The following is a 13,365-nucleotide window of genomic DNA, read 5'->3' on the forward strand; positions in this document are numbered from 1 at the left end:
GGCAAGGGGCTTCATCTCTGCTCCCCTGCCACGTGCAATGGGGGTAGGAGTGGTACCCACCTGACCAGGTTGTGGTAAGGATTCAGTGAAGTCATGCAGGTGAAGTGCTTTGCACATTGCCAATATAGAATAGGACCTTAATAACTGGCAGTTTTTTTTTTTAAGTTGGTTTGCTGCCATTTTAGGACAGAAGAATGTCACAAAGTGCTGTTGTTTAATAAACTGATCAATGAACGTACTAGTTGAATATATATTAATATATATTCAACTGAATATACATTACTAAGGTAGAAAGAGAGCCATGACATTTTTCCCTTCTATCACATGCTATATACAGGTTTGTCCCCATACATAAAATAAGCATTTGCTAATTCAGATTTGGGAAGTCAGGAAGGAAAGGACAATGTTCTTACTAGCACAGTCCAAAAAATGTGATACATGTCTTGCTATTGCACTTACTGGTAGGTGGCAGGCTTGGCGCTCTGCAAGCTGCTGGGACTACTGTTTCTGAGTACACTGCTCCCTCAGGGCCCCTATCTCACCCCCTAGCTCATTAGTGAGTCTAACTGACATCCTATTTCAGTTGTATTCCATTTCGCCCTGGTAAGCGGAATACAGCACTAGATGGGCTACAATGCTACACCCTATGACTTGGCTATTCCAGGTTATAAGCAGTCAATGTTACCTTTTATTATTTAGAAATAATTCCAGGAGGAAAGAGGATACCGCAGTCTGTCAAGGCAGAAGAACCTGATACTGATATAAGACTGATATAAGATAAAACAAGTGATCACTTGGGAAGCATTTTAGGAAACCCTCTGCTGGTCTGGAATTCTGGTCTTATTTGGAAGATGCCAGAAAGAACCTGGGAAGTTATTTAATTTGGAGAAGGAACTTTTAAAAATAAAGAATCAGGAGGACAATTTTAGAAACAGAAAGTTCAGAAATTTTTTTAAAAAGGTATTTTAACAAACATCCTAAAGCAGGACCAGATGGAGGGACAATTTCTAGTGACAAGCCATCATCAGAGAGAAAGTAACCAGGCTTGAAAGACGGTGGAAGGTTGCCTCAAGGCTGTAGACTGAGAAACATACACAAGCATGAGCTTTCCGAGGTGCCCAGAATGACACAGCCCTGACAATAGCCAGACATGTCAGCACAAAGCCTCAAGGAACGTGTCCAGCAGGGAAGGAAAGCCAGGGGTGGGCAAAGATGCATTTGCCTGAAACGTGTTGCGTAGTCCCCACTTCATGTCCTCTATTTCCTGAAGCCCTAGAACAACAGCTAAAACTGAAGTTGACAGGAAAAATTCCAATGAACATACAAGTTTTCTGAGTTCCATTTACAAGGCCTTTTCACTTTTTTATAACCCTACATGATGAGAAAAAAAAAATCCCAAATAAATAGAAAATATCAAGACACTCAGGGAATACAAGCCATTGCCGATTGAGGATATGGCTATGATAGTCTGAAGACATTACTAGAGCTGAATCCTAAAAATCAGCAACTTCACCAAGAGGTAGCTTTGCCCACAGTGAGCTTGGAGCGAGAGGAGTGCATACTGGGGCTTTATTGGTTATTAGCTGTGCAACCTTGGACAAGCTACTAAACCTCTCTGTGCTTTCCACATTTGAGCGATTGGGAATACCTACGTTGCTTGAAGACTGAATAACAGACCACGTAAACGGTAGCACTTTGCAGCTTGTGAAACAGGTACATCTCTGTAGTACTGCCACTGCCCCATCTCACAGAGCTGGGGACTTGGCTTGAGCAAGAAGTAAATACCTGGGGTGTCACATGCACGCCTTCCTGCTGAGGGCTCTCTGTGTAGGGTGCTGTGCCGATAGACAATGTGTGGTTTGTTCTGTTCCTCTTCATCTTCTTGTTCATCGATGGACAACAGTGGTTCAATAAAGTAATCCCCATCGTGGGACCGGAATGTGCCCAGCTACAAATGAAGAGAGATGAGAGGTCGATTTGATAGAACTTGACCACAGGGAGGGGGGAAAAATGGAACATTGCCAAGTAGGCATTGGGAGGCACTTCTCCCAATCCTTTCCCCCCATGAGGGCTGCCAAAACTGAACTCACCGCCCACATATTCAGAGAAGTGGTTTATTTTCAATCTCCAGGTCAGTACCTTCTTGATTTGACTGTAGTTTATTGCACCTGCTATGCAAATCTGTCTCTGGGAAATCCTTCCCTGGTGCCCAAATTCTAATCATACTTTCATAGGCTGTGGCAAGAGAGTCTGTGTGTTAAGATAGCCTGGAAATGTGGTGTGAGCTGCAGAGGGAAAAATGTGAGCTCCAGAGGGAAAAGCTGACCCATGGGAGCCTTATCATCACTAATTCAAATTCAGAAAGCATATACTGACTCCAGGCACCCCAGGTGATGTCACCTGTGACACTGGCACAAGAGTCTCTCCACATCCCATCCCTTTGCAGTATCCAGGAGTGAAGGGGTGCAAGGCTTGGAATGGGGGCTGCCTTGGGTTCCAGTCTTAGCCCCAGCCACTTATCCACCCATGTTGGGCAAATTCCTTAACTGCTCTGAGCTTTGGCTTCCTTGTTTGTTAACTGGGGATAAAAGTACTTCTTGTAAAGGCTTCTTGTGCAGACTAAATGAGATAATGGGTGGAAAATGCTTAGCAAAGTGACATTTTGTAAAGGATTAGAACACCTTAGTGCCTTTTTTGTGTTGCTGTGTTTGCCTCTAACCACCAGGATAGGATGTGTTAAAACACTTTGAAAAGCATAAGGCCTTCTCCCCTTTCCACATCCCCACAAGTTAAGCAAATAGTAAACGATGCTTCAAGGTGGAACCACCCAAACCACACATCTAAGAGCACTAAAAAGTTGCCCATTCCATCAGTGGGCAGTCTTTAAAAGAAGAAATCAAGATCCTCGGTTGGGGGGGGGGGGGGAAGCAGAGTGCTTCTACCCTCCCCAAGACACAGTGGAAATAACCGGCCTTGAATGCCAGTAATACTACTATCAGCAACACTTAGGAGTTTGTTAGAAATTCAAATAATCCCACTCCACCCTAAATTTGATGGACTGAATCAAAATCTCTGGGGGTAGGGCCCAGGAGTTGGAATTTTAATGAGCACTCCAAGGTATTCTTATGCACGATAAAGTTTGGGAAGTACTAGGCTGAAACACTGGGGTTTCCAAACCTAACTAAACTTCAAAATTGCCTGGGGACTTTAAAACACAATGAGATCTATGGCATTACCCCATAGATCTCATTGTGTTTTAAAGATATCTCCATATCCGCAGATCTGGAATTTTCAATGATGAGGTCTAGAATCTATATTTTTAAAATAGACTTCCACGTAATTCATGAGCCCCTGGCTTAAAGAGAAGACAGTTCTGGTGTAGTTAGACTAACCAGAGCTGGTTTCCAGAGAAGTGGTTTAAGGCGTTCTCACACAGGCACCTCTCTCTGTTTTAAGTATACAACTCTGGTCTTCTCTGAGCACAGAACAAAAGTTCACTACAACATGTGAAATCTACCAGGGATAGGCCATAAATACTGGGAAAGAACCTGGGAGCTCATCTGGTGGTGACCTGGCACCTTTAATTGGTAAAAGGGGAAAGTAAGGCCCAGAGGGAAGAAGTGACTTGTCCAAAGTCCCTCTTCAGTGATACAGAATCAGTTGAATAGTGCCAATACTGAATCTAGAACTCAGATTTCCTCACCTTAGTCCAGTATCTTTTCAAAAAAAGAACTTCAAAAGTCTCTTTAGTATTCCTAAAGATTCAGTCTCCTGCCCACAGTTAGGAACATGGGTTGCAAAGACAGAGAGGAAAGCCCAACTCTACCGCTTACTAGCCAGGAGACCTTGAGCAAGCCTCCCACTTTCCAAGCCTCAGTTTCCTTCATCTGTAAAATGGTTTCTTTTGAGGACTGGTCTGTGGTAAGGATTTGGAGGGGGTGAGATAATGCACACAAAAAAGTACTCATCACAGTGCAAGGTGTGTGATAGGCGTCCAATATATGTTCTCTGTATATCAGATTCATTTTGTTGTCGATTCACAGAAGACATGTTTGATGAATGTTTGATCAAAGAGTCATCCTTTCTTGATTCAAGTGACCATCAGTTCAAACATAGGTACTAAGTACCTACAATACACAAGGCTGCAAGGTAGGAGGGAAATGCACTGATGCTGACCCTGCTGCCAAGGGGAGGGATAGATCACGTGTACCAAGAACTACAATCAAAGGGAGAGCATGCAAAGCATCGTAAGAAAGATACAGACAAGTGTCTGTGAAGGTGGAGAGGGAGAAATGAGAGCAGTCTAAAGGACAAGGTTTCCTGGGAAAGAAACTATATAAGTTACACTTTTTTTTTTTAAGATTTTATTTATTTGACAGAGAGAGAGAGAGCAAGCATACAAGCAGAGAGAGCAGCAGGCAAAGGGAAGAGGGAGAAGCAGGCTCCTTGATGAGCAGAGCCTGATGGGGGGGGGGGGGCTTGATCCCAGGACCCTGAGATCATGACCTGAACGGAAAGCAGCCGCTTCCTGACTGAGCCACCCAGGTGACCCTGTAAATTACACTTTAGAAGAGGGGTAGGATTAGAGCCTGTGATGCTGAGGGAGATGACCAAGTAAACGCAAAGGCCCAAAGGCAATGAGGTAGGACTGGGATAGGAGGGAAGTTCAGAGAAAAGAGCAAGAGCAGATTGATACACAGGACTGGTGGAGGGAAAGCCTGAGAGAAGAGCCTGGCATGTGGATGCAAGGTGTGACAAGGCACCATTATGAGTGACTGAACTGTCAGATGAAGAAGCCTGCAGTCGTTCAAGAAGCAGGGAGGCGCTGTAGAGTGAGTGAACAGAGGAGTAGTGGGATCTTGCACCTGCCCATCCTTAATCTGTTCCCGGTGTGTGGCATGGATTAGAGCAGAAAGACTGGAGGAGGAGAAGCCAGTTGGAAATATTTCTTAGACAACAGTACTAAATGATGGACAAGCAGAGAAGTAAAGAGGTCTAGAATTGGGGTAGAGCTTGTTCAGAGAGACACATCGAAGATGGAATTCGGGGAAAATGATCACTGATTGGTGGGGTGAGTAGGGGGGCCAGGGGTAGATTGGCATTGTTAGATGCACTGTAAAGAGTGAAAGATTTTCTGGGTGGGCCACTAGGAACATCATGACACTCCTGGTATAGAAATGGTAATGGGAAGTCTGGGGAGGAAAGATAAATTCCAGAAGGAAGACAAAGGGATGAGGGGTTTGGGGCTAGATTAAGCGCTGAAGATTAGAAACGCCCACTGCATTTATCTTTGTATTCCGGACCTTTCCCTCCCTAAAGAGGCGGATTGCAAATGAAATGCAATATAAAGGGAGTTATCACGATCGGTCGATACAATCATTTCTGAAATCCTGGCCCTCGGTTCCCTAAGAGAGCTGCCACTTGAAGATCCACGTGTGAGTTACCACCTCAAATTGCCAATTGAAATTAAGGTCCTGGGCAGGGAAGTATTTATATAACTGCTGCGGCCACTCAGCGGGGTGTGGAGGCGGGCAGGGAGGAGGAGTAAAGGTTGTTTACAAACTTTATGTACCGTAACTGTCTCTGCCCCATCCGTAAAGTTCTGGAATTGGGGTTCTGGAATCTTCGGATCTAAGGGCTCTCTGATGACCTGGGTTCCAGTGTCTGACTTATGCCCACCCTGCTCATAACCTCTTGAGGAATGAAAGGATTCCTGCGCTTTGGCCCTAGGTCTTGGGGCAGCGATGACTCACGGCAGCACCCCCTTACCCCCCCGTGCGTCAAACTGCCGTCTCCGCCCACCCCCAAACAAGCTCCACCACCGGCCGCAGCTCCGGGCGCTTTGCTGGGGGCTGGAGGGGGCTCATCTCCATTCCCGTACCCCAGCAGGCTAAAACCTTCCCCATCCCAGGCTTCAGGCTTGTCTCGCTCCCCACCCGACCCTTCCGAAGAGCGGTGGAGAAGGATGCGACAGCCGGGCCCGGGACACTGGATCCAGCAACGACAGCGCGCGCGGAAGGGGCAGCCGAGCGCCCCGGGGTAAGTATCCGTGCTCCCCCTTAGGCAAGGGGGCGCGGGAATGTGGGTCCTCGGGGCGAGGAGCAGACGCATCTCCGGGGCGCAGTGCGCACGGCGCGGTGCGCTGGGGAACCGACCCGGGAAAGCTTCTGCGTCACACGCGCGTGGCAGGCACGCACATCGTTTGGGAAAGTGAAGGACCACTTTGGCACCGGCCAGAACTTCAGATCAGGTCTTCAAATGTCGTGGGGGGCGGTGGGGGGGGGCGGGGATAAAAGCGGATGCCATGTGGGACCACCTGGAGAGCGGGCGGGGAAATGGGGCTGTCAGGAGTGGGGGGGGGGTGTCGAGGTACCGGCTCGGAAAACCTGCCAAGTGCGTATTTCGCGGGGCAGGGAGGCGGCCAGTCCGCGCCTTCTTGCCCTCCCTCTCCGGGAAAACGTGTGCGCTGGGCTCCGTTTGGCGATTCTCTCAGATAACCCAGAAGGACCGAAACCTCGTCTGGGCAGCTTCTCTCCAGGCTCTCTCCCACGATTTGTGTTTCTTGGGGCCACCCCGCCAGCAGGGTGCAGAGTCGGACTGCGCCACACCCCCACTCCCAGTTTCCACCCTAATTCAAAGCGTCCGGGGGAGGCTCCGCCCTCCTCCCCGCCCCCGGGGCCCTCGGCCCACCCTTCCGTTCCTGGGACGGACCTGTTGCCCGTCACTCCAGTTCAGCCTCAGGGCTCCTGGCGCGTGAAAAAAGGCCCAAAGAAATCGCCGGGACTCTAGATTACGCACCGCCCTCCACGGCACACAGAAGGAACTCCCCACACCCGAGGCTGGGGATCCTCAGCCCACACCCCTGACTCCAGACTCGCCAATAAGGAGCCGGGTCCTCCCTGCGCTCAGCGGCTCCGCTCCCGGGCAGCAGGGTTTGCTGCAAGGAAGGACGAGTCTCCGAGTTTGGAAACCGACTTGCCAGCCGCCTGCTAGCGTGGGGCAAAGCGCAGCGGAGCCGAGTTCGGGCTCCAGAAAGCTCGGAGACTTGCAGAACCACCACCACCACCCCCCCCGGGGGCGGGGGGGACGGATGCGTGCGCTCCTCGCCGGTGTAAGCACGCGCGCACGGGGCTTGTCACCCAAGCCTCAGGATGCAAACCAGTTTCTAGCGGATATTTAAAGCCAGAGTGGAAACTCGGCGCAGTGAGGGTCTTAGGCTCGAGAGCAATTAGTTAAGCCTTCCAGAGACGGGTGAGGAGGCGGGCCGGGAGGGGTGGGGAGAGGGCGCGCACCGACTCCGACTCACCATTCCCGAGCAGAGGCTGATGACCGCTGTGTGCTCAGACTTGGTATTGACATGGCCTTTGTAGAAGCAGTGCTTGAGTTCCGCTTCCTCCTCGGAATAAAACTTCGTCTGATTCTCCCCGGGCGTCCCGAGGAGAGTGACAGTGAACATGGGAGCGATAAATCCGGCGTGGGCGGAGAGATTAAATAGAAATTGCTGGCCGAAGGCAGAGAGGCGGTAATGCTCCTGGGAAGAGGTAGAGGAGGAACCGAAGGCAGGCCAGGGGTCAGAGGCAGAGTTAATGCTCCGTCGCCTTCTTTTGAAGTGCACGTTCGTGTAAAAGGGCTCTCCGAGAGCGTTCACTCGGATGGGAGACGCGATTTCGTATTCGCTCAGGGTCTCTAATAATTTCACTGCAGGGGAAAAAGCAGGGACACATGAACCAACAATTCCACTTTCCGCAAACCAGTTTTCTGCAAGTTTTAATTTAAAATGAAGGGGGCTGGGCAGCCCGGGTGGCTCAGCGGTTTAGCAGAACCTTTGGCCCAGGACGTGATCCTGGAGCCCCGGGATCGAGTCCCACATCGGGTTCCCTGCATGGAGCCTGCTTCTCCCTCTGCCTGTGTCTCTGCCTGTCTCTCTCTCTCTCTGTATCTCCCATGAATAAATAAATAAAATCTTAAAAATAAAATAAAATAAAATAAAATAAAATGAAGGGGGCTTTGTCCCGGGTTATTTTTCTGGCTTTATTTTATTTTATTTATTTTTTTGCCCATTTGAGTCCACGCCTTCACCCTCAGCCCATGCATAAATATTCGCAGAGCACCTACTATGCGCCAGGAAAGGAAAGGCCAGACACTGTGCCAGACTCTGAGCACGCACAATTAGCAATCAGACAATAAGTCAGAAAATAACATAATTTCAGATCCTGACAAATGCCCCGAATAAAATGAAACATGCCACTATCTGCTACGCCCCCCCCACCCCCCCCCACCCCCGTTACTAAGTAACTCTAGTTTGGGGCATGGAGTGGGGAGTGGAGGGGAGAGCGAACTAGGAGCCGAGGGGTGGGGGGGCTGCTGCTGGAGGAGACTGAGTGTGTTCTCCAGCGGCTCTCTCTAGAAATTGGCTGGGAATGACCCAGAGAAGGGAGCGGCTGCAAAGCCGGAGATAATTCTTTCTAGGAAAAGGAGGGAGAGAGCGCGGGAGGCCTCCGCCGCGGGGTGCCCGCTGCCGGGCGCTGAGGCTGGGGAGGCGGCGGCTGGCGCGGAGGGGTTGCGGTGGCCGGAGCCTCGTTACCTTGCCTCGGGTGCAGCCTGTCCTTGCGCACGGCCGCCGCGGCGTCTGGGCTCCCCATCTCGGCCAGGTCCCGCACCAGGAACGTTAGCAGTGTGGCCCAGGATACAAACTGCATGGTGCTCCCCACCCCTCCCCCGTGGCTCCCACCCCCCTCCCTCCTGCCCGGCTTGGCTGCGGCGGCGACGCGAGGCAGCGGCCGCGGGGAGCGCGCGGAACCCGGCGCCCGCCGCCAACTTTTGACTTTAGGAGTCGCTGAGGTCTCGCCGCGAGGGTCCCGTCTGCGCTCGGCTGAGCAACGCCGCCGCCTGCCGAGAGCTGAGCCGCTCGGGCCGCAGGAGGAGCCGCAGGAGGACTGGGGCTCGGCTGCTCGGCCGCATAATGTCCAGGGAGCCCGCGGGAGAAGGCGCGGAACGTGCGCTCCGAGGCGCGCCGGGCGCCCTGTGCTGGCGGGGATAGCGGAGCGGCTTCTTGAATGGGGGGCTAGGGGGGCGGAGGCGGGGGGGCCGCGGGTCCTCCGCCGCTCAAATACCCCGGGTGCCCGCCTCTGGGAGGAGAGGGGAGGAGAAAGCGGAGCGAGCGGGGACCGCCTCCTTGCAGACCGAGTCCCCTCCTCGGCGGCCCGTGCGAGCCCTGCAGCCGGCCTCGGAGCCCGGGGAGCTCGGGGAGCTCGCTCGGGGAGCTCGGGGCCGGCCGCTCGCGCTCCCCGCCACCCCGAGGAGCTCGCCTCTGCAGAGGCCCCCTGCCCCGCGGAGGGAAAGCGTAGAAAGTTCTCTCGCGCTCCCGGCGCTCTCAGTTTCCGTCTCTCGCCTCCCGGGAGCCCCTCCCTCTGCCCTTTCTCGCTCTTCGCCTCCTCTCCGCGCCCTGGCCGCCCCGCCTCGGCACCCCGTTCTCCCACTGTGCCCCTGCTTCCTCGCTCTCTCCCCCCCCCCTTCTCTCTCCTCTCTTCTGTCCCCTGGTCTCTTCAGCAGCCCCCTCTCCTCTCCTCTCCTCCCTCCGCCTCCCCCTCCTCCTTTATAACTTTCTTTCTGCCCGGGTCTCGCCCCTTCTTTTGGTTTCTTGCAAGTGAAAGTGGCCCAGTGCCGGAGCGCCTTCCCCTCCTACGGTTTCTCACTAGGGACGGCATGTGGAGCGTCTGAGCTCCGATCTCCATTGGGTCGTCCCCAAGTCCAGAGTTTTAGAGATGGGGGTTCTCAGCCCGTGCGTTGCAGATGCACAGTCTTTTGAGAGTTTCGCAGAGCTGTCAAGCTGTGTTCTTCCCTCAACCTCTGTCCCCATCCCGCGAAATGCCAGAGCTTTTCATAGGTCCCCAGCCCAAAAAAGGTTAAGAACTGCTCTGGGCAGCGAGGGGGGCGGGGACTTTGGTGCCCAGACGGAGTTCAGAGATATGGGGGAGAGGGGAGTGAGGGTGGGGTGCTAGGGGACAGTCGTGGGCCCGGGCGGGGGTGGGGACGACAGCGTGGGGGCGAGGGGGACCAGTCCCGGGAAGGTTTTCTCAATCACTTCTCCTTCCTTTTCGCCAGAGAGATGCTTGGAGTGAGAAGCTCAAAGCTGATGCTTCAAGCTACACCTACCGCGGCTTTGGGATGCAAATTTGGAAGTTAGACAAGCCAGAGCTTGGAGGCTGTGTGTGAGCACGTGTGAGTGAGAGGGAGGGAGGGAGAATGGGAGGGAGGAGGGGGTAGGGAGAAAGAGAATTGTTTAAACCTGGGTGGTTCAAAAGTACTTTTTCCTTGACCAGCCCTCAGGAAGAAGGTAGGGTGTGCTAATTTCACTAATTTCAAGAGAAAGGAAATGGCCATTAAAGTAAAAGATAGGACAAATGTATATTTGGTCAAGTGTCCCAGCACTGGAATTTTCTTTACTTAGTAGGCTTGCACTCTGGATTGGAAATACCAAAGATTACCAACACCAGGGACCAAATACCAATATGCGTGAAGTGTTCCCATCTCTTGAAATGTTAATGCATATATTTCTTGGGGTAGAGGAAATGACTTGGTAATTCCTAAAAAAAAAAAGTTAATTCCTAAAAAAAGTTGTTAACCCAAATGGACCAATGGTGCCATTGTCTAATTGTATTACTGGGATTTATAATGAGTATAAACAGTATAAAGATGGGGAAACAGAAACACTTGTAAAGGGCAAAGATTTTTATTTTTTATTTTTATATTTTAAGATTTTATTTGTTTATTCCTGAGAGACACATAGAGAGAGGCAGAGACATAGGCAGAGGGAGAAGCAGGCTCCCTACAAGGAGCCTGATGTGGGACTCTATCCTGGGACCCGGGGATCATGGCCTGAGCCAAAGGCAGATGCTCAACCGCTGAGCCACCCAGGTGTCTCAAGGGCAAAAATTTTTAAAGGATGATGATTAGATCTTTTTCTTAAAGCTTCAAAATAATATACTAAAACACATGCTCTCTAAAACACTATATTTTCATTACATGATAAAATTCCTCACCATCACAGTATCTGGGCATTGCAAACTTAGCAAGGAATGGAAAAAATATCACAAGAACAAACTATTAGTTGATTCTGATGGAAAGTATTCTAGAACTTTTACTGTAAAATTACTAAAATATAGTACTTTTACAGATACATAAATGAACGGAAAAGAGAGGCCAGGAATAAACCCATGTATATGGTCAATTGAGTTATAGCCAAGAACCTAGATTATACAGTGGAGAAAGGACAATCTGTTCGATAACAATGCTTGGAAAACTGGACAGCCACATGCAAAAGAATAAAACTGGTAGCTTATCTTACACCATCCATAAAAATCAGCTCAAAAGGGATTAAAGACTTGAGTGTTAAGACCTGAAATCGTAAAACTCCTTGATGTTGGTCTTGGCAATGACATGCTGGATATGATGCCAAAAGCAAAGGCAACAAAAGCAAAAATAAACAAGTGGGACTACATTAAACTAAAAAGCTTCTGCAAGCAAAGGGCTTATCAACAAAGTGAAGAGGCAACCTATGTAATGGGAGAAAATATTTGCAAATCATATATACTGGATAAGGGGTTAATATCTAGAATACATAAAGAGCTCAATACAACCCAGTAGCAAAAAAAAAAAAAAATCAATTAAAAAATGGTCGGAAGATCTGAAAAGACACTTTTATATACAGTTAGGTGAGGGCACCTTGGTGGCTCAATGGTTGAGTGTCTGCCTTTGGCTCAGGGTGTGATCCCGGGATTTTGGGATCAAGTCCTGCATCAGGCTCCCTGTGGGGAGCTTGCCTCTCCCTCTGTGTCTCTTATGAATACATAAATATAGTCTTAAAAAAATAAGATATACAGATGGCCAGCAGGTACATGAAAAGATGCTCAACATCACTAAGCATCAGGGAAATGCAAATCAAAACCACATGAGGTATCACCTCACACCTGTTAAAATGGCGATTATTTAAAAGACAAGAAATAACGCATTTGGTGAGGATATGAAAAAAAAATGGAACCTCTGTGCACTGTTAGTGGGCATGTAAATTAGGACAGGGATGAAACACAGTAAGAACAGTTTCTTTAAAAAATTAAAAATAGAATTACCACGGGATCAAGCTGTTCCATTTCTGGGTATTTATCTGAAGGACACAAAACCCTAACCTGAAAAGTTATCTGTATCCCCATGCTTACTGCAGTATTACTACCAATAGCCAAGGCATGGAAGCAACATAAGTGTGCATGAGTGGATGAATGGATAATGTAATAGTGGTACATATATAATGGAATATTATTCAGCCATTAAAAAAGCAGGAAAGCTTGTGGCAATGTGAAAGAACCTTGAGGGCATTTTGTGAAGTGAAATAAGTCAGACAGAGAAAGACAAATGCCATCTGATCTCACTTACATGTGGAATCTAAAAAAACTCCAAAAAACTGAACTCATAGATACAGAGAATAGATTAGTGGTTGCCCGAGGTGGGGGTAGGTGGTGAGTAAAATGAGAGAAGGTAGTCAAAAGGTAAAAAGCTCCAGTTAAAAGATAAATAAGTCTTGGAATGTAATGTAACACAATAACCATAGTTAACAGTATTGTATTGTACATTTGAAAGTTCCGGGGAGGGAATCTTAAAAGTCATCACAAGCAAAAGAATTGTAACTATGGGTGGGGATGGATATTAACTAGACTTACTGGGGCATCATTTCACAATATCTACATATGTCAAAGCATTATATTGTATACCTGAAACTATTATTATATGTGAATTTTATGTCAATAAGAAAATAAAGCTTATAAAGGGTAAAAAAAATAGCACTTTTCAATATTTTCTATTAAACAATTTTCCCTCTTTCACTTTAAACCCTCCTGATAAAAGTAAGCTGACAATAAAGAAACTATTTATATGTAGGGACAGAAGTCTCCTCTGTGTATTTTCTCTCCTTAGCTTCCTTTCTAGGAATTTATTTATTTATTTATTTATTTATTTATTTATTTATTTATTTGAAAGATTTTATTTATTTATTCCTGAGAGACACAGATAGAGAGGCAGAGACACAGGCAGGGAGAGAAGCAGGCTCCATGCAGGGAGCCTGATACAGGAGTTGATCCCAGGACTCCAGGATCATGCCCTGGGCCGAAGGCAGGCGCCAAACCGCTGAGCCACCCAGGGATCCCCTAGGACTTGACTTTAAAAGATGAACTCTGTTTACTCTTCTTTAAAATTGTTCCTGATATAACCCAGTCATCTCCACAAGCGCTGACAGGAAAGAAAAATCCCAAGTTTCTCTTGGTGACCTCATCATGTGACCAAGAACCTAGGTTTCTCAATTTCTCAACCTCAGCG

The 13,365-nt window shown here is 48.9% G+C and overlaps 1 protein-coding gene and 1 long non-coding RNA gene across 28 annotated transcripts in view; one reads left to right on the forward strand and one right to left on the reverse strand.

The window, feature by feature from the left end:
- The window catches only part of ADAMTS9 (ADAM metallopeptidase with thrombospondin type 1 motif 9), a 161,590-nt gene extending 152,076 nt beyond the window's left edge, over positions 1–9,514 (reverse strand). For all 3 annotated transcript variants that reach the window (XM_041761923.1, XM_041761924.1, XM_041761922.1), the window contains exons 1-3: positions 8,585–9,514; positions 7,307–7,698; positions 1,786–1,948 (exon numbers count right to left, since the gene is read on the reverse strand). In XM_041761923.1, coding sequence (XP_041617857.1) covers positions 1,786–1,948; positions 7,307–7,698; positions 8,585–8,699 — 670 coding nt within the window. In that variant the 5' untranslated portion in view covers positions 8,700–9,514. The remainder of the gene's footprint in view (positions 1–1,785; positions 1,949–7,306; positions 7,699–8,584) is intronic.
- Positions 5,096–13,365, forward strand: part of LOC121494882 — a 364,318-nt gene continuing 356,048 nt past the window's right edge. For 21 of the 25 annotated variants that reach the window (XR_005988905.1, XR_005988897.1, XR_005988893.1 and 18 more), the window contains exon 1: positions 5,096–6,039. This is a non-coding gene — a long non-coding RNA (uncharacterized LOC121494882). Of the gene's footprint in view, positions 6,040–9,390; positions 9,905–10,104; positions 10,222–13,365 lie in introns of those variants that run through there. The other 4 variants (XR_005988902.1, XR_005988895.1, XR_005988901.1 and 1 more) reach the window with 2 other exon arrangements.

The sequence above is a fragment of the Vulpes lagopus genome, chromosome 7 (genome assembly GCF_018345385.1).
Source record: "Vulpes lagopus strain Blue_001 chromosome 7, ASM1834538v1, whole genome shotgun sequence".
NCBI lineage: Eukaryota > Metazoa > Chordata > Mammalia > Carnivora > Canidae > Vulpes > Vulpes lagopus.